The sequence below is a fragment of the Stegodyphus dumicola genome, chromosome X1 (assembly GCF_044657685.1).
Source record: "Stegodyphus dumicola isolate Sdum_Otavi_A_Nest chromosome X1, ASM4465768v1".
NCBI lineage: Eukaryota > Metazoa > Arthropoda > Arachnida > Araneae > Eresidae > Stegodyphus > Stegodyphus dumicola.
Genome location: NC_140780.1, coordinates 135,217,953 through 135,243,743, shown reverse-complemented (window position 1 = coordinate 135,243,743; position 25,791 = coordinate 135,217,953). Strand labels below are relative to the sequence as shown.

Sequence of the window (25,791 nt, the reverse complement as noted above, 5' to 3'; positions counted from 1 at the left end):
ATCAAAATTTCAAACAAATTCCAAGGAAATGTTCAAAGAATTCTAATTACTTCCTCAAGCTAATTTAACATGATATTTCTTATAATTATTCTCAGCTAATGTACCTTTATTTGAACTCAATTTAAATTCTTTGTGTTTGATGTAACAGCAATTCTAAATAGTAAATTTTATTTACAAATAAACGACAATTTAAAGGAATTTTTTTTTAAAACAGCCCCTCAGTTATTCTCTGAAGACTACCTTTTAAAATGTGCAAATTGTAAAAAAAAGGGCTTTTTTTTTCTTAAATAACAAGTGTTTCAATTAAAATGCAGAATTCATTTGTTGATATATAAATTTTCAACGGAGAAGAAGAAAAATAACATGCAGAAAAGAATAATAAGAAATATGCAGTAAAGAATAATAAGAATATGCAGCCAAATGACAATTAAAATAAAAGCATATAAACCTACATGTACACAAACACATGCATGATATTAACTGTCGTGGGTTGACTGTTCTTTCATGCAAACCCAAAATTAGGCCAAATGTTGAAATCCAGTTTGGGCATAATAAGAAAGTATCTTAAGCATTTCCAGGTCTGCCTTTTAAATATCATATTTTTATCATTTTGCCAGATAAATCTTTCACCTTCTTCATTAGTAAATGTAAGTTCTTCAATGGTTTCTTTTGAAATAAAATATTTGAAGATTGATAAAGTATTTGTGAATTGCAGTTTTACAAATTTAGTGAAACTGTCAAGAAAATTTGAAATATTACACTTCAAAACTTAGTTTGGAGCTTGTACTAAATATGATAACCTATTTTAGAACAAAGTTATTTTATTTTTGGAAAACTAAATAATCTTTCCTTTCTTTAGTATTATCTTCATTTGTAAATGCATACTTCTTTCTGTATCATGCTATTGAAATGAGCATATTTTAATGCATGCAATGTATTGTAAAACAAAAAGGGAGCAACTGTATGCTCTCCCAAAGAAATCTTGTGATTTTATTTTTATGACGTATTGTAATTTATACAATTACTGAAATTTTTGTCCTGTATTTTCTTGTACCATATCAAAGACTATTTAGTTGTACAATAGTAAATTCCTGTAATTCTATCCATGAGTATAGCTTAAATTGATAATTTTGATATTTTAATACAGTAACATGAGATTTTTTTCCCCTTAAAGTATCATGATTGCTTTTTTTTTTTTTTTTTTTTTTTTTTTTTTTTGTAGTTTACACTGGCTTTCAAAAGTTTAGCACATGATGGTAAAATTAACAGGAACCGAGAGGTAAAGCTTTGATTAACTCCAAATTGCACATCAAGGTAACAAATGTAAATAAAACAAATGCTTGAAATAAAACAAATAAAGGTTAAAGCAATAATAGTCATAAATTATATGATGATGTAACATTTGGGTCATTAACAGATTTAAGTTTAAAGCAAAAAGCAAGCAAACAAATCTTGCATTAATTAAGGTATGTGACCACTCAAGACTTTTGCAGAAGCTTCACAAACTATTGTCCATGCTTTCAGTGAAGTAATCAACCATCATAAATCCTGGCAATGGTCATTCCTCTATTAGGATAGTTTCCACCTATCAGAGACTGGCAGGAGAAAGTAAATATGCTGAGACAACATACACAAGGGTATCCTAATGATTTTCAGTTAGATTGAGGGCAGAGGAATATGATGGCTTTTCTATACAAGAAATGCCATCATTTTCAAAATACTTGTTGATTCGATGGTGACGGGCATTATTATGCATAAAAATGAAATCAGGACCATTTCTGCAACATAAATTTCTCACAATCGGATGTAGAATTTCATTTCGATATTTTTGAGCTATCGCAGAATCGTTTTTTAACGATGTGCAGCTGTGTGTGATATCCGATCGAAATTCCAGCTTGTGCTATATACTGGGTCTGATTCCATGTGTCTTGTCATCAGATCCGTACATGCTTATGTGATTACAGGGAAAATATGGGCTTGTAATAAGATGCTTTGCTGGTCTGATACGGTCTAACTGGGAATGTCGACAACACCATTTTTATATTGCCCCTGTTGATTATGTGGTTAGTGAAACACAGACACTTGCTACTTAAGCAATGTTTCCTTTCATGGTAGGCCTTCAGCTCACATTACTGGCAAATATCATACCCATTGACACTGCAGCCATGGATGTAACAGTTGTGGAGGTTGCTTCTTGATTCTGCTTGGCTTCTACAGCAATATATACTGATCTTCAGAAAGTATAGTAACCAATGGTCAAATGGATACAGCTTTCTGGCCAGTTTTTTCACTTCTTTGGAATTGTTTCCACATTCAAAAAATTACCAAATGATCAATGTCAAACAAAAGAGTAACATCTTTGATTGACTGTCTTGCTTCAGTGCCTCTGACAGCATGTCACTGCTCATTATCTGCCAGTTTTCTTTCACCTGTAACAGCATGAATATCATAAAAAATTATGCTTGTATCAGCTTTTAAATGAACCTCCTCAAACCTTTGAGAATGCTGGCAACTTTGACTACCTAATTAGCTTATATTCAGGCAGCCAATCATGTTTCGCTGTAACCTATGACATCTGCATACTGCTTAAACTGCATCCACAGTGATTTCCAGCCATTCAAGTCCAAATATCCATTTAAAATTTGGTGATTTGCATTGCATTCTTAACTTTTAGAATCCAGTATATATGTTTCATTTACATAATTTGATGTTGATTATGAAATATTGTATAATTTATTTTTGATAAAGTCACATTTCATTCATTTTCACTGAACAGTTAACAAGAAGTTGCCATTTTGGGAAAGTGTAAATTTAATTTTGAGAATTTAGACTTTCCATGGTAAATATGGTCTTGAGACTTTTAAAAAATGAGATGGGAAATACAGTGATCATAATTTCAAGTTACATAATTCTTTTAATGTAACTGACTAAAAGTTCTGCTCAAAATTTTAAAAAATGCCCCCCCCCAGAAATTTTATACAAAATGTACTCTGAATTTTAATCAGACATATATTTAATTTTCATCATATTAGACTTTCAGTCATAGAGCTATACTTAATTTTCTTTTCAGCACAGTTCTTTTGCTGATACTTTTATTATTATTCGAGATTATTTTCAATTCATTTTTCAGGTAATGGCATTCGCTGGGAAACGAGTGAAACAAGTTTCATGTGGAAGCAGAGATGCACAGACTCTGGCATTGACTGATGATGATATGGTTTATTCCTGGGGTGATGGAGATTTTGGGAAGCTTGGTCGTGGAGGCAGTGAAGGCTGCCTTGTTCCTGAAAATATTGAATCCCTTAATGGCCTTGGTGTAGTTCATGTTGAATGTGGAGCCCAGTTTTCATTGGCATTAACTAATTCTGGTCAGGTCTGGACATGGTAAACTTGACTTTTTTTAAATCATTTTATTGCAAGGGGTACCCAAAAGTTCATGAAATCAGGGAAATAAAAGGCAATCCTTTTTTGTTTACTCTTACATTTGACACTCCTTACTTTCCTTTTGGAAGAGAGGTACATATGTTCATTTCAGGCAGTATGTTCTGACCTGTCTTTTGATTTAATTGCTAGTGAACAAGAATTGCATGTGTGTAGTGCATTTTTGCAAATATGGGAAATGTGTTGTAGAAGTGCATGAAATGTTTTTGCCCAAAAGGTAACAGATGATTCATTTCATTGAAAAAGGGTGCCAAAAAATTAGATTCTTAGTCTTGATAATGTACCAACTTATACCTCATTTACTGTTTTTTATGACAAAAATAGCAATTCTACCTTACTGGTAAGCTTTAACTCCTTATGGCCTCTCTTAAAATGAAACTAAAACTAAATGAAGGAAATATTTAACATCTCTTACAAAAAATGACTTTGTGTCTCCACTACTGGGAACATAGCTGGAATTATGGAATTAGCATTTATGATCCAGTGGAAAATTCTTCAGAGGTGATGGACTATAATAATAATAAGATACATTGATTAATTTTTATTAAGAGATTTCAAGAACTTTTGAGCTGCTTCTAGTACATATTTTTAACACTGTTGAATAATGTGTGTTATTGTATAATGTCAGTTGTCATATTGTATTATTTGAATTTTTTAAAATTATTCTAGGGGAAAAGGTGATTATTTCAGACTAGGCCATGGAGAAGAAAGTCATGTCAGAAGGCCACAGTTAATTGAAAGTTTAAGGGACAAAAAAGTTATACATGTTGCTGTTGGTGCACTTCATTGTTTGGCTGTTACAGACAGTGGTCAGGTGAATATGTGTATAAATGTATCATATTAAGATTGGTTATCATATATGATTCCTTAAATCCATAAACTATGCATTTTCTAAATTATGAAAATCTGTCTTACTCTGAAAATTATAGGCTAACATCTGATTGAACCTGGTTCTAGAAATTAAATGCTAAAAAAGAAGCAATTTATTCATTGTAAGCAATTCAATCATTTTACCCACACATTTTTCAAACTAAACCTAAACTAACCTACTTTGAAAAAGAGAAAATATGTATGTAAAATACTGAAAATACGATGGCTTTGCTCTACGCGAACAGGCAACCTCTAAGTAACTTTCCGCAATTTCAGGATCTTGCCCCTAGTCCAGTACTTTCGAGAACATTTGGACATGTTGTGTAACCACTGCTATAAATGAGGAGTTTATAGCACCATTTTTGGTCAGACCACTTTCTCCCTCTACTGCTGTTAAAACCTATGCTACCGCTCTTCTCATTGGCCTCCCTTTGTTTGAATAGCATCTCGTAGTAAATTTAAAGTTAATACAGTCAAAAGTCGTTAATTCGGACACCCATAATCCGGACCCCAAAGCTAAAAACTTTCTGCGCATGCGCCGCGTTGGCACATGCGCACAGGCGTTTTACGCGTGCGCATAAGACCTTGATTACTGCGCATATGCGTGTGCGCAAGTGCAGAATACGTTTTCACCTGCGTGTTTAATGTATAACGGACAGTGAAAGCTAAAATTATCTAATTATCTATTTCAGTTAATATTAATGATTGCGTTGTTCCTTAATCTTTGAATTGGATCCCGCTTATTATTTTTTGCAGACTGTAAGAGCAATTTCATAAAAGTAAACTTGAACTTTCGATTATGTCAAATAGAATTTCCGATGTTGGAACTGTTGGCAGTGGTGATAAAGGCAAAGCATATTTTGCTTTCCTTAAATAAAGCTAAGACTAAACTAAATAAAATTCATGCTTTATTCCGTAAATAAAATAAAAGAGCTAACACTGTAGCCTTTACATTTAAAATCATTTGATTGAAAGCAAACTAGCATAATGCTAACTGATAATCACACAAGAGAACAAGAACCTTCGCCGATACCGGCGTACATATATATTATACTCGGCCAACCTGCCGATCTTGACGTCATCGGCCAATCGGCGGCAACCACGTTAGCTTACCGCCGATCGACCTCCGATCAAAATTTGCATGTGGAAAACTAAAGCCAACAAACGGCCCTCTTTTCCCCATGCAAAGTAAAAAACAAAACTTTCACAGAAATATATAGTTCAGTTCTATTATACGAAAACACTTATTGTCTTTAAACAGTGAAAACATCTAAACAAAACTTTCTTAAATTAACAGCAGTCGCTTCTTTTGTAAATAAGTTGGCAGTATTTAATTTACTGGTGATAAATTCAAGGTCAAACACTGCATCATTTACTAGTCTTCTAACAAAGTGATATTTTACGTCTATGTTCTTGGTTCGGCGATTTTCTATTGGCGATCTAGAAAAATCAATGGCAGACTTGTTATCACAAAATAGTTTACACTGTCTTAAATTAAACTTATTAAATTAAATTAAAATTTCATCTTGTAAGACATTTTTCGTCCACATTAATTCCTTCGCTGCTTCAGATAAGGCGATATACTCCGCTTCCATGATTGATAAACTTACACATTTTTGTTTAACAGTTTTCTAGATTATCGGTACTTCATCTAAATATTATATAAATCCTCCCATGGACACGCGGTCATCTCTATTACTTGCATAATCAGCATCTGAATAACAATATAAATTTAGATGTTTAATCTTTGATAAGTTTAACTTATTTAATTTAGTAGAGATAACCAAGCAATTTCAACAATGCTTCCCAATACCTAATTCCAGGATTCTCCTGAAATTGTGATAAGATATTCACTGCATATGTAATATCAGGCCTTGTCCTGTTAGCTACAAAAACTAAACATCCTAACAGATTTCTAAAGGGTAATGTATGCATTTCCACAACTTCTGCACTTGTAGACGGACAATCTAATTTTGTAAGAATAGTGCCCTTAGCTATGGGAAGTGAAGTTATTGGTATCTGGAAATGTTTAAATTTTTCAAAAATTTCTTCGATATATTTTTGCTGATGTATAAAAACCCATTCTCATTCTCTAAGAATTCAATTCTAAGTAACGTTTTAGTTTTGCCTAATACTTTAAGATCAAAAAACTTACTCAGCTGTGAAATTATTTTATCTATATTATATTGATCTTTACTAAAAAATCACAGTATCATCTACATATAACAAAAGAATTACATTTGAACCCTTATAAACACAATTACACCATTGTGTTTTCTTAAAATGTAGATTTTCTAAAGTACTTTCAAATTCACAAAACCATTCATGGCCGCTTTGATGTAGACCATAAATGGCCTTGTGTAATAAACACACTTTATTTTTCTCTTCGATAAATCCCTCTGGTTGGGTCATATATATTTTCTCATTTAGGTTTGCATCTAAATATGCTTTCTTTACATCTAACTGACAACTAGTCCATCCATATAAACATACCAGGATAGTGAAAAATATTCTTATGATTGAAAAATTTACTACAGGACTGTAAACATCATCAAAATCTTCACCTCTTTTCTGCCTGAATCCCTGTGCTACTAAGCGTGCTTTGTATTTAACCACTTGATTCTTTTCATTTCTTTCTAGTGTATAGACCCATTTGTTTCCTATTATAGTTTTATTTTCTGGCTTTTCGACTAATTCCCAAACCTTTATTTTCTTTATTGTGTCGATTTCTTCTTTCATTGCCTTATCCCATTCTTCGGCATTTACTGATTTTCGTGCTTCTTTAAAATTTTGTGGGATAACTATTTCTACGGAATTTGCCTCTTCAGACACAGAGCTAGTCTCCTGTTCTACGAAATTAACTTTCCCCGAGTATTCATTTTTTCCACTAAAATCGAACTTATCTTTTTCATATTTAATATTTCTTGCCTCACAATACTTTCAATATCATTATAGGATCTAAAACGGGTGTCTGTTCCCTCTACATAATAATATGTGTCTGTACGTGTTCCATCTGGCCTTTTGACTGCTTTTCTTTGCCAGTTTTAAGTCTGATACTTCTTTCGGAGTAGATTTGTCATCTGACAACTTTATTTCTTGTCTAGAAATTTCCTTTTCTTCATCCGATTCTGCTAATAGCTCAGATTCCTCTAGTCTTTTAAATTTAGGTTTGGATTTCTGTTCCAGGATGCCATTTGCTGCATACAGTTTTTCATCGAACTGCACATTACAGGTTTCTATTAATTTGCGTTCTTCTAGCAACCATATCCTATAACCCCTAGTTTCCTTCGCATATCCTACCATGATTCCTTCTTTGCACCTCATTTCTAATTTATTCCTAATCTGTTTTGGCACACCAACATAGGCTTTACAACCAAATACCTTAAAATAAACAACACTGGGTTTTCTATTTAGGAACATTTCATAAGGGGTTCAGTTGCTTTTATGACATACTCTGTTCCACGTATGTACGAAACAGCCAAGAGCTTCTGCCCACCATTCTTTTCCCATTTTACCATCATTAAGCATAGCTTTAACTGCGTCTAATGCCGTTCAGTTAAAACATACACACACCGTTCTCTTCTGGGGTGTACGCATTCGTGCGTTGAATACTAATTCCATTTTTGGCTAAGTACCCTTCGAATTGCCTGTTACAGAATTCCCCACCATTATCGGTGCGTATACTTATTAATTTTCTATTCGTCAGTCTTTCCATTTGCCTATGATAATTCTTAAAGTTGTAGAATGATTTTTCATACAATACACAGTTGCTAATCTACTATAGTCATCTACAATAGCAAGAAAATATTTACTCCCACCCTTAGATGGAACTGGTAGTGGGCCACAAACGTCTAAATAAACCAACTGCAATGGTTTATCCGATCTCTTTGGAACAGATTTAAAAGTTATTCTACTAGATTTAGCAATAATACACGATTTACACCTCTCTATTGGTTTTTCAATTTCTGGTAACCCTTTCACGCTTTGATTCTTACTAGTTTTCTTAATATAATCAAAATTTACGTGGCTAAATCTCCGATGCCATAGCATTGCATCGTCTACTTTATTTAACTTTCCAATTTCTGTACCGTAACCAGCTTTCCTTTTACCTGTTGCATATCTAAATAGTTTTACATGATAAAGTCCGTCATATCATTTAGCGTAGCATAATCTATCCCAATTATTAAAGTATATCCACATCTTACCTTTTGAAATCACAAAATGAGCACCAGCCTTTTCTAACCTTGCTCCCGATAATAAATTTCTTCTTAGATTTCGATTATATAACACATTATCTAACTCAATCCAATTTATTTGATCGCCGACTTTTACTGCAAATTTCACAGTACCCTTTCCTAGTACTTTACTTTCACAATTTCCTACAGCTAAAGACATACGTATATCGTTTATTTCTTCGAAATTTGTCATTAAATTTCTATTATTACAGAAATGAGTTGTAGCTGCAGTATCTACGACCCAATTAAATTTATCTGCGTTACCTCCTTTATCTGTAGTTGTTACATAATTTTCTACTAACATTAATTCTTTATCTTTAAACTGTCCATTTTTATCGTCTATTTTAAACTTCTGATTTTTACTTACATTTTCTTTACATTGAGCGATTAAGTGCCCAAATTTATGACATCTGAAACAAGGTCCTATTCTCATATTCCCCATTTTTTTCTTAGATTTAGTTTTATTTTCAACTTTATCTTTCCCTGCGTTTAAACTAATAGTATTAAACATGCTTACCTTGCTGTCTTCTAAATCGGCAATTACCTGGCGAAGTCGGCTTTCTTCCCTTACCAGCTCTTCAGCTATTCTTTCCAGCGTAAAATCTTCATCCTTCCACCTATATATCAACTGTACAATGCTGGAGTATTTCTGGGGTAATCTCCTTATTGCCTGGAATCCTTTAAAAAGATCTGCCAAGTTGTGACCAACTTCAGCCAACTTCTTTGCAGTCATTCTTATCCTCGCGATGAATAATCCTATTTCTTCATTTGGCGTATATCTAATACTAAAAAATTCATCCAGTAACTGAATTATCCTTGCTCTTGTTTTGGGTTCGAATTGCTTCTGTAGAACTTCCCACGCTTCTTTACCACTTGAACATTCTTGTATCAGCGGCCTGAACTCAGCTTTAATTCCGTAATATAATGTAGTGAAGGCTCTATTTTCTCTCGGTGTGAACTCCTGCTTTTCACGCCTTGTTGCACTTTTATCTAATTCTTCTTCTTTGTCCTCTATGAAGCTCCAACAATTTCTATCCAGTAACAGCATTTTCATGTCGACTTTCCATCGATCCCAGTTGTCATGGTTTAACAACTCAAAACCTTCAGGTAGTAATGACATCTTCAATTAAGTGTGAGCACAACGACTTGAACAAACTTCTAAGACAGGTCAGCTTCTTTTCGTGGATAACGGCCCTCTTCACCTACATTCCTTCAATGCTGAGTTGAACTGGATGACTGATTAGCTGTTGGCACTGGGCCCATAACCCTGTTGGCAGTGGTGATAAAGGCAAAGTATATTTTGCTTTCCTTAAATAAAGCTAAGACTAAATAAAATTCATGCTTTATTCCGTAAATAAAATAAAAGAGCTAACACTGTAGCCTTTACATTTAAAATCATTTGATTGAAAGCAAACTAGCATAATGCTAACTGATAATCACACAAGAGAACAAGAACAAGAACCTTCGCCGATACCGGCGTACTTATATATTATACTCGGCCAACCTGCCAATCTTGACGTCATCGGCCAATTGGCGGCAACCACGTTAGCTTACCGCCGATCGACCTCCGATCCAAATTTGCATGTGGAAAACTAAAGCCAACAGGAACTTGCAAAGGATCTACGAAACGAAAGTATGTTTCGATGTCCAACAAACAAAAAGTGGAATTGCTGCAAAAAATGGATAAAGACATGAAGAATGTGACAGAGAGGTTAGTGAAAACGAAAAAATTTCGATTGACTAGTTAGTCAGTATTCTCGGCACAGCAATTAACGGGACTTGAACAGTGGAACTTTGTAACTGAACAAGAAATTATGTCTTTTTATAGAATTAAAGAGAAAGTATTATCACATAAAACAAAGCAACTTAAACAACTTACATTGAAAGAAATGTTTAATAAAGTAAACAAATAAATATTAAGCTTTTTTTTTTTCTTTCTTTTTTTTTGTGTGTGTGTGTGTGTAAATTTTGATACCCTTTAGATCATAATTGCTCTTTATTTCATAAATTACGGTTTCATATTTTCAATTTTATAATTTCTGCATGCCATCTTACCAGATTTAAACTGATGATCTATAAACCGGAAAAATCAATAATCTGGAATCGCCGAAGTCCCGACGAGTTCGGATTAACGGCTTTTTGCTGTATGTTCTTGGTTTATCAGTTTTCTTAGCATACTTCTGGTTAGATTCTTCAGATGGATGGCACTTGTGTTATTACAAGTTAACCATATTTCTTGAATACTAATGTGATGCTACAGGATTTGAGCAACAAGGCTATGTTCTAATAAATTTGTTTCTATTTTGTTTTCGTGTGGAGCATTACATTAGTTGAATCTTTTGTCATAATCTGCCATAATTTTCCAATTGGATATTTCTTCAAACACCTTCTGATGTCTATTATTTCTTGGAATCCATTAGATGAATTCGTTAGGAATTCTGTTTTTATGACTGGAATGTAAAGCAGGTTTTGTCAACTCTTTTCACATTTTGGTTGAAGTATGCGGGAATTTCAAACATGTTTTATTTATTAATTGAATCTAATAACTAATGACTACAAATAATTGTTTATACCATGTGTTATTTTGTATTTAAGTCAGTTAGTTATATACATAGCTTTTGTAGCACATTCTTAATTTTGTAATATTTGGCTAAAGACCATGCGAGAATTGCAAAAGGCTATCAAAGTTTGAAAATGAAAACTATGAAAGCTCATGGTTTCATAAATTCTTTCTTATGTCTGCATGTTATAAGATTTTATATAACCCTGTAAATTTATTTTAGAATATATTGTTTATTTTAATATTCATTGATACTCTTACTTCTTATTGAAAACATTTCTACATTCATATAGCTGAAGCATCTTTTTCTGTGTAACATTTTCTCTATATAGGTTACTGATAATTTTTTTGACTGAAAATGTATATCTGTTGAAAGTACAATTAGGAATTCTTCCATTTTAACACATTCTGTGAATAGAATAAAGAAAAATGTTATTTATAATTTTTTGTGTTTTTATTATTAGTTTCTATATGCTATCCATATTTTTTATTTGTGTGTTGTGCTGTTTATAGGTTTATGCGTGGGGGGATAATGATCATGGCCAACAAGGGAATGGAACAACTACAGTCAATCGTAAACCTGCTTTAGTGCAAGGCTTGGATGATGTAAAGATAACTCGTGTTGCTTGTGGCTCTTCACATAGCATAGCATGGACAACTATTGAAGTACAAACTCCAAGACTGCTTGATCCAGTTTTATTTCCGGCACCACGGGATCCTCTTGGTGCTTTATCTCTTGGTAATTTGTATTTCTGAAATATTTTTTAGATATAAAAGCATAGTGCTCATATTATTTGGAATAACATCTTAAAGGAGTTTTAATCTCTTGTATCCTTTTTAATTTTTTTTTTCTTTTTAAACTGTATTAGCTTATTACAATTAAAATTTAGTAATTTTGATTATACCTCTTACTGTGAATAATCTTACATACCTTTTGGGTGTACATTGCAACTTAAGTTTTTTTAGTATGTTTGAAACATTAAAATTTTAATGCTTTTCTAGGAAAGAATGATTCTTCTTTGCCAGATGAATTAGATGCCACGTCAAGTAACAAAACATGTTTTCCTTGTTCAAAAGAAACAACGCGTCCATCTTTGACAAAGATTGTTTTATCATTGAATACTGATCTTGCAAGGCAACAAGCTCTTCACAATATTTTACTAGCAATGCAGATACATTTAGCTAGGTATTGCATTTGTTTTTGTTTATAGAACTTTTTAACAATAATCCATGTATTCTTTATATAATCTTGTTTTTCAATTTACTCAAAATTCTTAGATGTAAATATTCCTCTCAGCTTTGCAAAATTTCAATAGAGGAAATAAATGACCTTTAAAATCTTATAGTGGAACTAAATTCAAAAAATGCATTTAATGGCCTACTAGTAACTGAATGCTTGAAGCCAAGGAACAGATGCTTAATGAACCTTTTTGTTGCTTGTATCAAAACATTTTTACTCTCTCTCCTGTCCGTTGAGAAAAACTATTTTAAATTAAACTTCTGGATTATATTTATTTCAAGATCATTTTCTGCTTTGGAAATATTTTTCACTCTATTATTAAAATTGCTGAATTCAGATTGTTGTCAGCATAGTGTATTTATGATATCCAGTTGTCTCTGTAAAATTTTGCATATGTTCCTTCAGGGTTGCCATTAATATTTATTGCTTCATCATTGTGCAATAGTACTTGAGTCATGAGTTGTCCATGAATTTCTTTTTCTTTTTTTTTCTTTTATTATTATTATTATTATTATTATTATTATTATTATTATTATTATTAATGTTTGGTATACAATCCCATCTTAAAAAGGTGCACTTACAGAATAGGTGAAAATAGACGGGATAATGTTGATGATCACAAATTCAATTGTAATTCCTAACTGACTAAATAAATAAAATATTTAACATACAACTATCATAAATTTTAATCATTTCTGACATTTGCATGTTAAATATTTTGTTTTACCATGTAGAAATGAAATTTTGCAAATCCTGAATGCATTTTAAAAGATTTTTTTTTTCATGTGTTAATGTAATTCGATGTCAATTAAATTAAAAACAGTCTCCGAAAGAGTCTGGAAAGAGAAATTCATTGATTCAAAAATTATGACTTGCTGCATTGTCCAACTTGAAACTGTGCAGTTAAGCATAGTTGAAGCCTGTAACAAGGAAAGTCTTCCAACTTTGAACGTCAGACTCATTTGAAAAATCAAAGCTGATTCTATGCATTCAGAAACAGCAAAATCAATTAAATTTAGCAATTATGTATAATTAAAAAAAATTAATTGTGTTTTGGGATTCTAACAGAAATTTGGTGACATTTTAAGTGGTGATAAGTTACAGAACAGCCCTTCACGCTTTTACACGTATCTACCATGTGAATGGAATTTACAGGTACTTTTTTGAGGAAGGGGGAGGCTGTTATGTATTTCTAAATTTTCAGATTGTTGAGAAATATTTGGCCTTATTTAGTGTGTACTCATAGAAAGAGCTTCTATATCCTTCCATAAATTTTAAAGGCCAATACTTAGAGTTAAGAAGCCATCGTAGGACAACAATATAGATACGTAAAAATTAAGATTCCACGTGTATCAATGCATTTACTCTAGAATAAAGAATCTGCAAGCATGAGAAAAGCATTTCGAAAACCTGGAAAATATATCTGCAGATATGGTCATTTTTAAATAACCTTTTTATCTGCCTTTTTATGAAAGTGTTCAAGGTGATCCAGTAATATATTATGCAGAATTTACTAATATGTCTATATTTATGCAATAGACTGTTATATTTCTGCCTTGCACATCTGTAAGAAAATTTGAAGGGATTACTGTTCACGATACGTATAGATGAGTTAAAATATGCTTCTTAACTTATAAGCTATGAAGATAGTTTTCAGAGATGCTTTCAGTACAAATACCCTGAATAATATATTGCACTGTATTTTGTATAAATGTAATGTCACGAATAAATTGTCTATACTTAATTTATTTTTGTAAAATTCATGAAGTAATTATATAGAAATTTGTTATTTGTTAAATCATGATTAACATTTTATTCATATAAAAAGTGTGAAAGTATCAGGAAATCTATCTGTGTCTCTTCCCTAAATGATCACATTTAAAAGTGACTATTATTTATGAAAGCCTATATTAAGATTACTGTTAACCATAATTTCTCTATGAAATCTCTGCACGGAAGGTCGAGATGTTGTAAAACGGTGGATAATTGATTGGTTGAACGGTGGATAATTGATATTTGATTCGTTCTTTTGTTATTGAAACCTTGCACTTTATCATATTTGTTCAGCGGGCTGCTTTTCTTGTCAAATGGTCAGGGAACAATTATCAAAGAATTAGCGTTTTGCCTTTTGTTTGTTCTTTAGGGGTGAGAGAACTGTTTTTTTAAGGTGGTTCCTGAACTAAAATCTGCTTTCATATCTGAAAGAGTTTTAAAATTACACATAATTTATTTGTGTAAAATGGTGTTGGCATTGTACACTGCACAAAAAAAAAAAAAAAAGGGACAGTTCTATATCTCCCATTCTACTGGGCTGATAGATGAAATTCAACTTGACTTAGAATATGTATTAGATTTATATATAGCGCTGTTCTAATATAGATATTTTGACACAAAATCAGACCTTTATCTGAAATGACGTGCCAAATTTTTGCCATATTTCACTTCTACGACTGAAATTATGCCAAACTGCCAACTTTTGTAAAAATGGCACAAGTAGTTTTTAAAAAATTAGTTCTCAAAATTTTTGTTCCTCAGTGTTAATTGAATTTGATATATATTCATTAATATCTCTTTTTTATTAAACTTTTTTTTCCTTCTTCCAGAATTCAAAATTTAGGCTTAATTTAAATATAATTCGCACATTTTTTCCGATTTATTTTTTAAATTTGTATTTTAAAATATTTTTTATACATTTTTCAAAAATTTTTGTATTATAACCTGTAAAATATTTAACGTCATCTTAAAGTAGATGTATTTCTACTCATACCTGCAAAAAAATTATAGTTTTTCATTTAAAATTTTCTAAAATATACATAAATTTACACACTGGTCTTTTTTGAAGTTTTTCATATTTATTATAAGCGGTAATAATGCCAAATATCTCACTTTGTTAAAATTATTTGAAAGGATAACCAATGACTTTTTTTTCTGCTCATCTACAATGGAAAGTTGCTAGAAATCAAGAACTTTGCAAAGTAAATTATTCTTGGTGAAAAAAGAAAAAAAAAAGGAAAAATAAACACACCAAGATAAATTTTTGAATTTCTCCATAAATTTCACACCAAATTTTACAAAATTTAATATTTAGGCATAATTTGAGTCGTAAAATCGAAATATGGAAAAAACTTAGCATGCCATTTCAGGAAAAGTCCGAGTTTATGTCAAAATACCTACGTTAGAATGATGCTATATATAAATCTAATATATATCCTAAGTCGCGCTTGCAAGACATGAAAAATGCAATTTGAATTTTGTCAATCGGCCCAGTAGAACGGGAGATATAAAACTGTCCCATTTTTTCTTAAAACTGTGGAACACAAATGTGAGATAAAATATAATTCTAACAATTTCCAATAAGAATATTCTTATACCATGCAAAAATGAGTAAAGAATTAAATCAACTTTCAATTTTTCATATTTATTCAGAGTGAAAGGATTGAGAGTATTTTTCATGCATAGCAAGAAAATTTAAAATCCATCATTTTATTTCAAAAAATGCATGAAATCCCAAAAATTATATAAGACAGTTAAAAATATCCATTACTAAACAATTTTCAAAAGTCAAACTTTAGAAATCTTACACATTTTGTTTTGATTGCGTTGATTTAGTTATGAGGAGTGGTGAACTATAGAGGACTGTCGCGAGCTCCTTGTTATTTTTGCCTTTAATTTGCAAGTCCCTTGTTTGTTTCATTTGCCTATTTGTATTGTAGAGACATTAGGTTAATTGGAAAAGCCAGAGAGGTGAAAAATTGAGCAATCGCCTTTCCCAGGAATCGAATCACGGACCTATGGAATACTGACCGAGCGTGCAGAACCACTACACCATGAAGGAAGGCGGAAGAAATACCTTATATACTCTTCCTTTTGAAGGGCGACTGGGTTTTATATATATATATAGGGGACCCAGTCGCCAAATCCTGGGTGAAGAGAATCATCATCCAACACCCTTTTTAGTTAGAGCGCCACTGTAGAAACAATAGGTACTTTTTGAAGCAGTCGAGATTAAAAATTAGCAATGCCATCATCAGGAATCGAACCACGGTTCTCTGAAATACCAGCCCAGCATGCAGAACCACTACACTACAAAGGCACACTAGGAGAAACACCTTAAAGTATGTTCCAAGAAAAATATGTCTTCCATGTCATAACCATACTTTGCCAAGCATTAAATTGTATATTAAAGCAGGAAATAATAAATTATTTTCAAAATTTCATTGGCTTGAGCAAGAAAACTGCACAATGAAATTTCTAGTAGTGTAGAGAAATCTAAAGTGAGTATATAAACTACCCCTGTTTTTCAACACCATGTCTAAGTGTTTTTCAACACTTAGACTGTTTAGACACTTTCCCCTGTTTTTCAACACCATGTCTAAGTTTCATAGACGTCTAGAAGGTGTTGCCTCAAGCCATTTTAAGAGTATATAATGTGTTGTAATAGTAATATTGAAGCTGAATGTGCTTTAAGCTCATTGAACAATATTTGCACAAAAAAAGATCTTATTTGACTGTAAAATATGGTAAGATTCATTCACAGTGCCCTAAATTAGTGTCCCAGTAGTGGTTGAGAGTTTAAATGCTGCTGAATGCTGGAAGTCTGAACTCCTAAAAAGTCCTTCACAAAGACAGCCCTTGTGTGCTTTGCCACACTCAAGTAACCTAGCCTATCGTAAATCCGAAACCTCTAAAATAATTTAATCCTAAATCTTATGTAAATTTTGATACCTTTTAGATCATAATTGCTCTTTATTTCATAAATTATGGTTTCATATTTTTAATTTTATAATTTCTGCATGCCATCTTACCAGATTTAAATTGATGATCTATAATCCGAAAAAACCCCTAATTGGGAATCACCGAAGTCCTGACGAGTCTGGATTAAAGACTTTGTACTGTATTCTGTTCAGGCTGCTTCACGTAGATGGCCTTCACATGTTTTCTATAATATGCTGGATTTATCAGGAACGAATGCCTACGTTATCTATTATAAATTGTGTGATAAAAATATTACAAGGCACAGCTTCATATTTCAATTAGCAGAAGAGTTAAGAGAGCTTCATTTAAACAGAAGAAAAAGCACAAGATTGCCCCAGGAAATTTTTAACTCTAACAATAGACTCTCAAAGTAAAGACATCAGTGCCAGATTGGACTTTGTAACAACGACAAAACAAGTGATATGTCTAAAAATTGTTGATATTATGCGTGTGGAAAATGGACTTCCAGTATTGAAAATGTTGTGTTGTGTAAAAATTGCGAAAAGCTATAAAATGGATTTTATTAACAGTAAGTTGAAATTTATAATAAAGTATTTATTTATTATAAAAAATAATCTGTTTTTATTTAAAGAAGTTCTTAAAGAACTATAATTAACGTTCTTAAAAGCATTTTAAAGCATTTACATTTTGATATATATATATTTAATTCGCTGAGCAGTCAATTTGACTATCATTGGCGCTTCTAGGTAAGGAGAAAGCTCGGTGCTTCTAGTGTTAAGAGTCTTTAAAAGTCCTTTTTTTTTAATTGATTTTTATTCCTTAAAAGTCCTTAATTTTGTCCAAAATCAACCGAAGATCCTTAATTTTAATCATCTGAAATTTTCATCTGTTTTTACGACTGCCATTTTGAGTGTGAATAAGTATTTTGGATGAATATTTTTGGCAATTCACTGATAAATATGGTTATTTTCTAATGGGTCATGATTTTTTCCTACTTCTAATATACACTGCTGGTCAGCGTAAATGCAACACCCTGAAGGAAGCATGCAAATAACATGAAATTTACAACATGCATTAGTGGAGGTGAGATATGCAAATGATTAGAATTTCAGTGCAGATGCACATCACCTGTGGCGCAACTTCAAAGCACTATTTAAGGCTTGAAGTTTTTGGTGATTTCAAGTTTGGGAATTGTGTTTTTCTTGTGGTTTTTTTCAAAAAAACGATGAATTATGCCTCATAGCAAATAGCAATCATCGTTTGATCAAGTATCCGAGTTCAACAGAGGAAGGATAGTGGCCTACCGAGAGTGTGGATTAACTTTCAGCCAAATCGGTAGTCGTGTTTGGACAAAAACAAACAACTGTACTGCGGATATGTGACCGTTGGATGCAGGAGGGTATGACGGACTGACGTGTTCGATCACATTCTACCTCAGTGCATCACTTCACGTGATGACAGGAACATTGTGCGCATGGCAGTGAGGGATCACTCAATCATATCACAAACCATAGCACAGCACATTCAGTCTGCAACGCATCATCCAGTGTCTGCGTTTACCATTCGTAGCCGTTTACAGCAGAGTGGTCTGTCTGCAAGACGTCCATTGCTTCGTCAACCCTTGACGTAGAACCACAGATGTGTCCGCCACCAATGGTGTGATGAAAGAGGGATGTGGATGGCAGAATGGAATGAAATTGTCTGTACTAACTGGTCAAGCTTCTGTCTGCAACACCACGATGGTCAGATTCGAGTCCGGAGACACCATGGCGAGAGGATGCTGAACAGCTGCATTATGCCCCACCACACTGGTTCTGCACCGGGTATTATGGTATGGGGCGGTATTGGATATCACTCTCGTACTCCTCTAGTACACGTTGCCAGTACTTTAAACAGCCAGCGCTACATCTCCGAGGTGTTGGAGCCAGTTGTCCTTCCTTACCTTCAGGGCTTGCCCACAGCCATATTTCAACAGGATAATGTGCGACCACATGTGGCACGCATTGTCCAAGGATTCTTTGTCAATTGCCAGATTGAATTACTTCCCTGGCCACCTCGCTCTCTGGATCTTTCGCCAATAGAAAACATGTGGTCCATGGTTGCTGAACGATTGACCCAGATTACATCCCAAGCTGCCACACCAGATCAAATTTGGCAACGTGTGGAAGCTGCTTGGTCTATTGTACCCCAAGAACACATTCAAAGTCTCTTTGAATCAATGCCAAGGAGTGTGGCAGCGGTGATCTCCAGCAATGGGCGGCTACTCTGGCTACTGATTCTGGAAGGAACCACACTTCACAGAAGTCTATAAATTTAATCATTTGATACTTGGTCAACATGTTATCTACTAAGTAAATTTTGTTGTGATATATCTTGTGTTTCTTGGTGTTGCAATAATTTGGGTGGCCAGTAGTGTAAATGGTGGAATAGTAGAGTTTCTGAGAAAGAAGTAAGAGATAGAAATTTACATTTCTGCCTCTCGCGATTGCACTGAGCAGAAAAGACGAACTATATAGCTATGCGGAAGGTTCCTGCCGATGAGGAGAGACGAAGAGAGAAAGTGTAGTCTGTCTTCTTGAGTCTGATGGTGCTGAACTCTAACCTCCATGCTACGCCTATCTGATGATGTTTGCCAACGTGGCCATCTGCTGTGATCCTTTCAATCATGGTGGAAAAACGTGATGCAAGGAGCTATACTAAGGAACAGTTCAGTGGAAACAAGAATCTACCCAAGCATTCTGGATTATCTTTCTACATCGTCATATACCTGCCTATGTGAAAACAACTGTTAAGCAGGATCAAGTCACATTGTACCAATCTGGTACATTTCGTATGTTATCCATCGTATAAGTTAATTAATATGTCAATGTCTGACACGTATGTTCATCTATGTTGTTAAATCTTAAGGATAGAAGACACTGATTAAATTTTTTGTTTAATTTTTCAACTCGGGGCATTTTATACTTCTGTAGCAGAGAACCTTGGCTCTACACGTGTAACTCAAGATTCTTCAAAGAACACCAAATCTTCAAATACAACAGAAGTGAAACATAAGCATTTCGAAAATATTTAATTTTTTCTAATGAAGAGCTCTTAAACAACTTTTTGCGTTTGGAGATGTGAAAGCTTTTATTAAACGATTCTAAATTTAGCGAATTTCGGAAATTTTAAGATCAGTTTCTATAGAAAACTTTCAATTCTGAGATCTGATGATTTTTCGACAATTTTTTTAAAACGTTGTAGCATTGATAAATTTTGTTAAAATAATGGTATTGGAAAAATAACATTAAAATAAAACATTTTTATTTTTTGCTTTAAAGCACAATTTACGAAACAGTTCTTAGTAAAAACAAAATAGCTATGTAATTAATTAAAAATGTCTTCTTTTTAATTTTTTCATGGTAAGAGTTTTATCATGTAATTGTCTCAGAATATGCATCAGTTTTCTCTATAAAATTAATTTTACATTTTTCCCCTCCACATAATATTTCTGCCTTTTTGCTCTTACAGAATTGGTAGGTTTTTTTTTTTTTTTTTTTTTTTTTTTTTTTTTTTTTTTTTTTAGTATTTTATACACTGCAGCTCATAAAGTTTAGAAGGATTAAAACGCACGATTGTAGAAAATTCCAGAAAAAAGCGACAGAATGAAAAATGTCTCCCATGGTATTAACACGTAATTTTACAGAAAGTGTACGATTAATTTCTTACTTTTTGGAAAATCTCTAGAAGAACAATAAAAACATAATATTTGAATGTTTTACTTCTGGTACTAGAATAGTTTTCTTAGCATGTTTATCTTCTCTACTTTTCACTAGACACGAGCATGGAAAATATCAAAAATGCTTCTAAACTTATCACATGGACAGGCATTATAGAAAGGAATTTTTTCCTTGATAAAGAAACTGAAAACTGACAATTTAAAAGATTCATCTAATATATCTTAATGCATCATACACAGGGCTGGCTCTAGGCATTTTTCCACTTCATGCATTCAATCTCTGTGGATCCTGAATTCTGCTGCCTAGTGCCTGTCTAAATTCTGCTTCCAGTGCCTGCTCTAAATTCTAAGAGTTTTGCCATTTCTAGATTTTGTTGCTTGGTGTGTCACTGAATTCTAAAAATTCTGCCACACTAGCTCTGCAACCAGCCCTTGCCATATATATTTCATATTTCTTCTGAATGTTCATATTACTAAAATAATATTAGTAGCTTTTTCTCTACATTCTGAATGCATTTAGTTTTTTTAGAATAACTTAAATTTTTAATTAAATCCAAAAATTCTAAAATGAAAAGGAAAACTGAATAATTAAAGAGGAAGAAAATTATTCTTAAAACATATATACAGTTATTATTATGTAAATTACCCAGCTGTTTATAATATCAGCCTTTACTATAATTTTCCATTTCTATTTCCTCACCAGAATGCAGATCGCTTGATGGTTTTTAAACTGAGGTTTTTGGAGTGTAAGAGAGAGTGTGTTTCTAACCTCTGCTTGCTCGCTGCATTAGTTCCTGCCAGCTCTGATAATTTGTAATTGTTCATGTTTGCATTATTGCTGCCAACATTTGAATTTGTTATGATGGTAGAGATACTGAGCCAACTTAAATGAAAATTTAATTGTATATTCTTTGATCACTAGTCCGGATTTTTAGTTTGACTGTTCTTGTTTAATTACATCATCACGAGCTGTAATTAATTTTGTTAGCATAAAAGCATGCCTTTATAAATTCTTTTTAAATAAGAGGCTAATTTAAACCTTTGTTTGACTTTGTAGTTACTTTCAGACATGGTGATAATTTGCTTAACATCTCTCGGGTGGTTTTGGACCATTTAACTTTTACGAGATTAAGTAAACCTTCACAGGTACATTTTGGAGAGGTTGACAAGTTAGAAGATTAAACCCTTATAGGTTACAAGTTAGGAGATAAAGCACACAGAAACTAATGAGAGCACACTGGTTGCATATTGAGATAAATTTCTAATTGTTAGAAAAAATGATTAAAGAGAAGGAGATCTATATAAGTTAGCTAAAACGTCTTGGAAGGCTTCAGATTAAAAAGACGCATTCACAAATATAAATAAAATTTAATAGTGGAAATAATGACTAAGGTTATGTAACTACATAATTTAATTTCGCATAACTAACTGCTTACTCTTAAAAATTCTCTGCATGTTAAAGCGAGTTATTGCCTTTCATTAATCCTCACCGTGGTCGCAAGATAAAGCACAAAAATGTAAAAACTCATGTAAAATTTATTCTTTGCATCTAGTGAGACTTAAAATAATACAAAACAACTTATCACCTCTGTTACTTTAGTGGCTTATTGGAACCTTAAAGTATATGAACTGGGTTACAACCCCTGAAACTCTACATGAAGCTATGATGCTAACTGTGTCAGACAGACCCCAACTAACTTTCAAAGCTTGCCAACCATGCCTACATCAGGCCTTACAGGTTTGTTCTGATCAGAAGGTCTCTCTCTAAGCAAGCAGCAGCAGTGAGAACAGTCAGGCTTTTGTTATGAATAATGTATGCCACTTGACATAAAATATACCTGCTATTTACTAAACCTCTAGAATGAGCAAGTATGTGACAAAATGATACATTAAAAAAAAAATCAACAGAAAGCTAACTTTTAGTAAAACGTAAATAAAATGTCACTTATCTTTTTTTCAAATATGTCCAACTATTATAAATATAAAATATTTAATGCTACTTGATAAATTTCATAAAGTTTATTTTATTCTGAAACTTATTAATAATTATGTTTATTAATTTATGTTTAATAATAATGCATCCTACTTACAATTTTTTTTTAAGGATGGTATTACAAAAGTGAAGTTCAGGCATAAATAATATTTTTACCTGAATTTATTCAGTTCCCGTTTGCTCATAGGTCCTTAAATTATTTCAATAATTCTCCTTAAAAGTACTTAATTTCCGTGTGCAGAAATGTATACGAACCCTGACAGTCCTTTCATTCATAATAACCTATTTGCATTTTTGAAGTATTTGAGTGTGAACAAGCAAAGCATCGCCATCACACGTTCTTAGAGCTTACATTTTAACAAAATATTTTCTGTCTGTCTTTGAAAGCAGTTTAATTTATTTTCTTTTCTGCAAAACCAACATCTCTACAATTTTCATTTTGGGCGAAGAGAATTTTCAGTCATTGCTTCCCTTCTCATTGCAGTCCCACAAGTATTTATTCCAAGTCTAAAGAGTTCATCTGCCAATGATGGAGACATGAAAAACTGTCAATATATAAATGGTGCCTTTGACCAGAAAGTTCTTAAAGTAGAGATTTAACGACTCTTACCCCATATAATCATGAAGTATATTTTAACACTGTTTCTTTTCACATATGAATGATAAACTTAGATATAACCCAATTAAATTAACATAATGTGCTAAAAATTTCAGAGCTTTGACACGGTAACATTCAAAACTGAAACATTTCACATACCCAAGGTATGATTCTCTGTTAGAAATGATTGCAAACCCAAACGCCCATTTCTCTAGAGGGGGAAACAAACTCCTGTTATATTCATCATTAAATACCAAGTGTATGAGTAAAGAGCCATCAGGAAGCCTCTGAGATGAGAACATGCCTTTTGCCTTCTGTTTATATAAGCAAAATCCAAGCACATGTGAGCCATCTTTGTCTGATTTCGAATAGAAGGTCAATTCTACATATATCTCAAATCCAATGGACATATAATACCAACTTGTGCTGAAAATATTAGTTTCTGAAACATTCCAAAACTTTGACATGTGAATGAGAAAATGCTCCTTCGTGTCCGCATGCCAGCCGAGAAATGTGCTGGTACGTCTGTGTGATGGCAAAAGAGGGTTATTTTTCCAAAAAGTATAATTTTAAATTTGAAGAGACATAGAAACTTTTTATTTAAAACTGCCTGTACATGCATGATTTCTTCTCTTGTGTTTGCAATTTGGTCTCGTACATAACTTTGTAATTAATTTGGGAATATTATAATTAATTAAAGAGTTTTAATATTTGTTCCAGTGTGATTTTCAATAATACTGCAGTCAGGAACTTGATTATTTTCATTATTTCATCTCTTTCTGTTCATATCTATCACAAATAATGTCTGTTTCTGAAGAGGTGCAACAAAATTGACTGCTAATACACACAGAAATAATTTAGAAGTCAAACAACAAAAATCAGTGTTATATTTTCAAATTTTCACAGGACTAGTTTCGATGGTTTTACCAAACATCGTCCTCAGCTGCAAAAGTGCAAATGTTTTGCTGTTTGACTTTTAATTTAGTACTTGTTTGGCGTGTAATTGTATCATAACACACAGAAATGTTTTCTGAGCTAACTAAAAAAAAAAGAAAAAAAGCGTAAAAGTTCGAAAGTGGGAAAAAAAATATATTTCAAACTTCTCACTATTTAAAATCAATCAGATTAGGACTTATGAACAGAGTTTGCTGACAACTGCAGTCACAGCTTATTTTGTTTCTCCTATTCACTGATTTTCAATAAACAATCAAAGCAGTTAAGAAGTAAATAAACACTAAGGTGGATGTGGTATTTAAAGAACTGCCAAAAATGTTTAAGGCCTTTCTATGCCACTTGAAATTGTTAGATCATTTGACATTTTCTTTTCAGTGTAGTAAATGTATTAAAGTACATTTTTAACAAACAAAAAAAAAAAAAGTAAAGGGGGTTATTTTTTATTGATTTTTGACCCATAAGTATGCCATTAAAATTCATAAACATAAATCTTTAAAAATTATTCTTCATTCATCCTGCATTTCACTTCCACCATGTCATTTGAACTTCTTTCACAGCCTTGGTTATGTGACTGCCAAGGAATATTGGTTATTGACCCTGGCTTTGGTTCTTGGCAATTAAGCAAGCTAGTTGCATAGGATTTTAATAATTTCTCTCGTATATGATAGGGATGCCAGGTTTCCTAATACTAAAACAACTGTTTTATTTTTATACTGTATTTGCTCATGTGATTCTCTCCTTTTTACTTATTTCACAACTTGGAAACTGACAGATAAAATTAGTGAAGAAATTATAAGATTAAAATTAGTATATTGATCAATATATTCCATATGATTAATAGTGTTAATTATTGTCTTTAATGCTCCATTTTATGTCATCATTCTTATTATGCTAGATTTTATAACTTAACATTTTATAAGGTTATTATTTAAATAAACCAGTTATTTTATAATTTCAGCCTTTACTCTAACTTCTTCCTGTTTTCTCTCCAGGACATAAATGAAATTAGAAAGTATTTAAGCTGATTATTATTTTTTATCATAAGACAAAGTGTGTTTCTGCCTCTCATGGGCATGTTACGTAGTTCCTGCCAGCTCTGGATAAGTTCAGCTTTGCATTATTTATTGCTGCTGACATTTGAATTTGATATGCTTGTTAAAATTCTGAGCCAGCTTAGACTTAAATTTAATTGTGCAGTCTCAACTACTAGTCTACATTTTAAATTGTAATTCGACTGTTACTTTATTTGCATCACCACAAGTTGTGATTGATTCTGTTAGCACAAGATTGGGCACTTATATTCTAAGTTCTGTTTAAGTAAAAAGGTTTGTGTAGACCTTTTCAGATCTCTGTAGTTACATCAGACATAATGATAATTCACTTTTTGTCTATTAGTATTTGGACTATTTTGCATTATCGATATCAGAAAAAAAAACCTTACAACTTCATGAAGAGTCATGTTATTT

General features: G+C 32.5%; 1 protein-coding gene across 2 annotated transcripts in view; it reads left to right on the top strand.

Annotated features, from left to right (window-relative positions):
- Window positions 1-25,791, top strand: part of HERC2 (E3 ubiquitin-protein ligase HERC2) — a 599,575-nt gene that overhangs the window by 412,976 nt on the left and 160,808 nt on the right. For both annotated transcript variants that reach the window (XM_085808058.1, XM_085808057.1), the window contains exons 55-58: window positions 3,131-3,384; window positions 4,111-4,255; window positions 11,620-11,845; window positions 12,109-12,292. In XM_085808058.1, coding sequence (XP_085664184.1) covers window positions 3,131-3,384; window positions 4,111-4,255; window positions 11,620-11,845; window positions 12,109-12,292 — 809 coding nt within the window. The remainder of the gene's footprint in view (window positions 1-3,130; window positions 3,385-4,110; window positions 4,256-11,619; window positions 11,846-12,108; window positions 12,293-25,791) is intronic.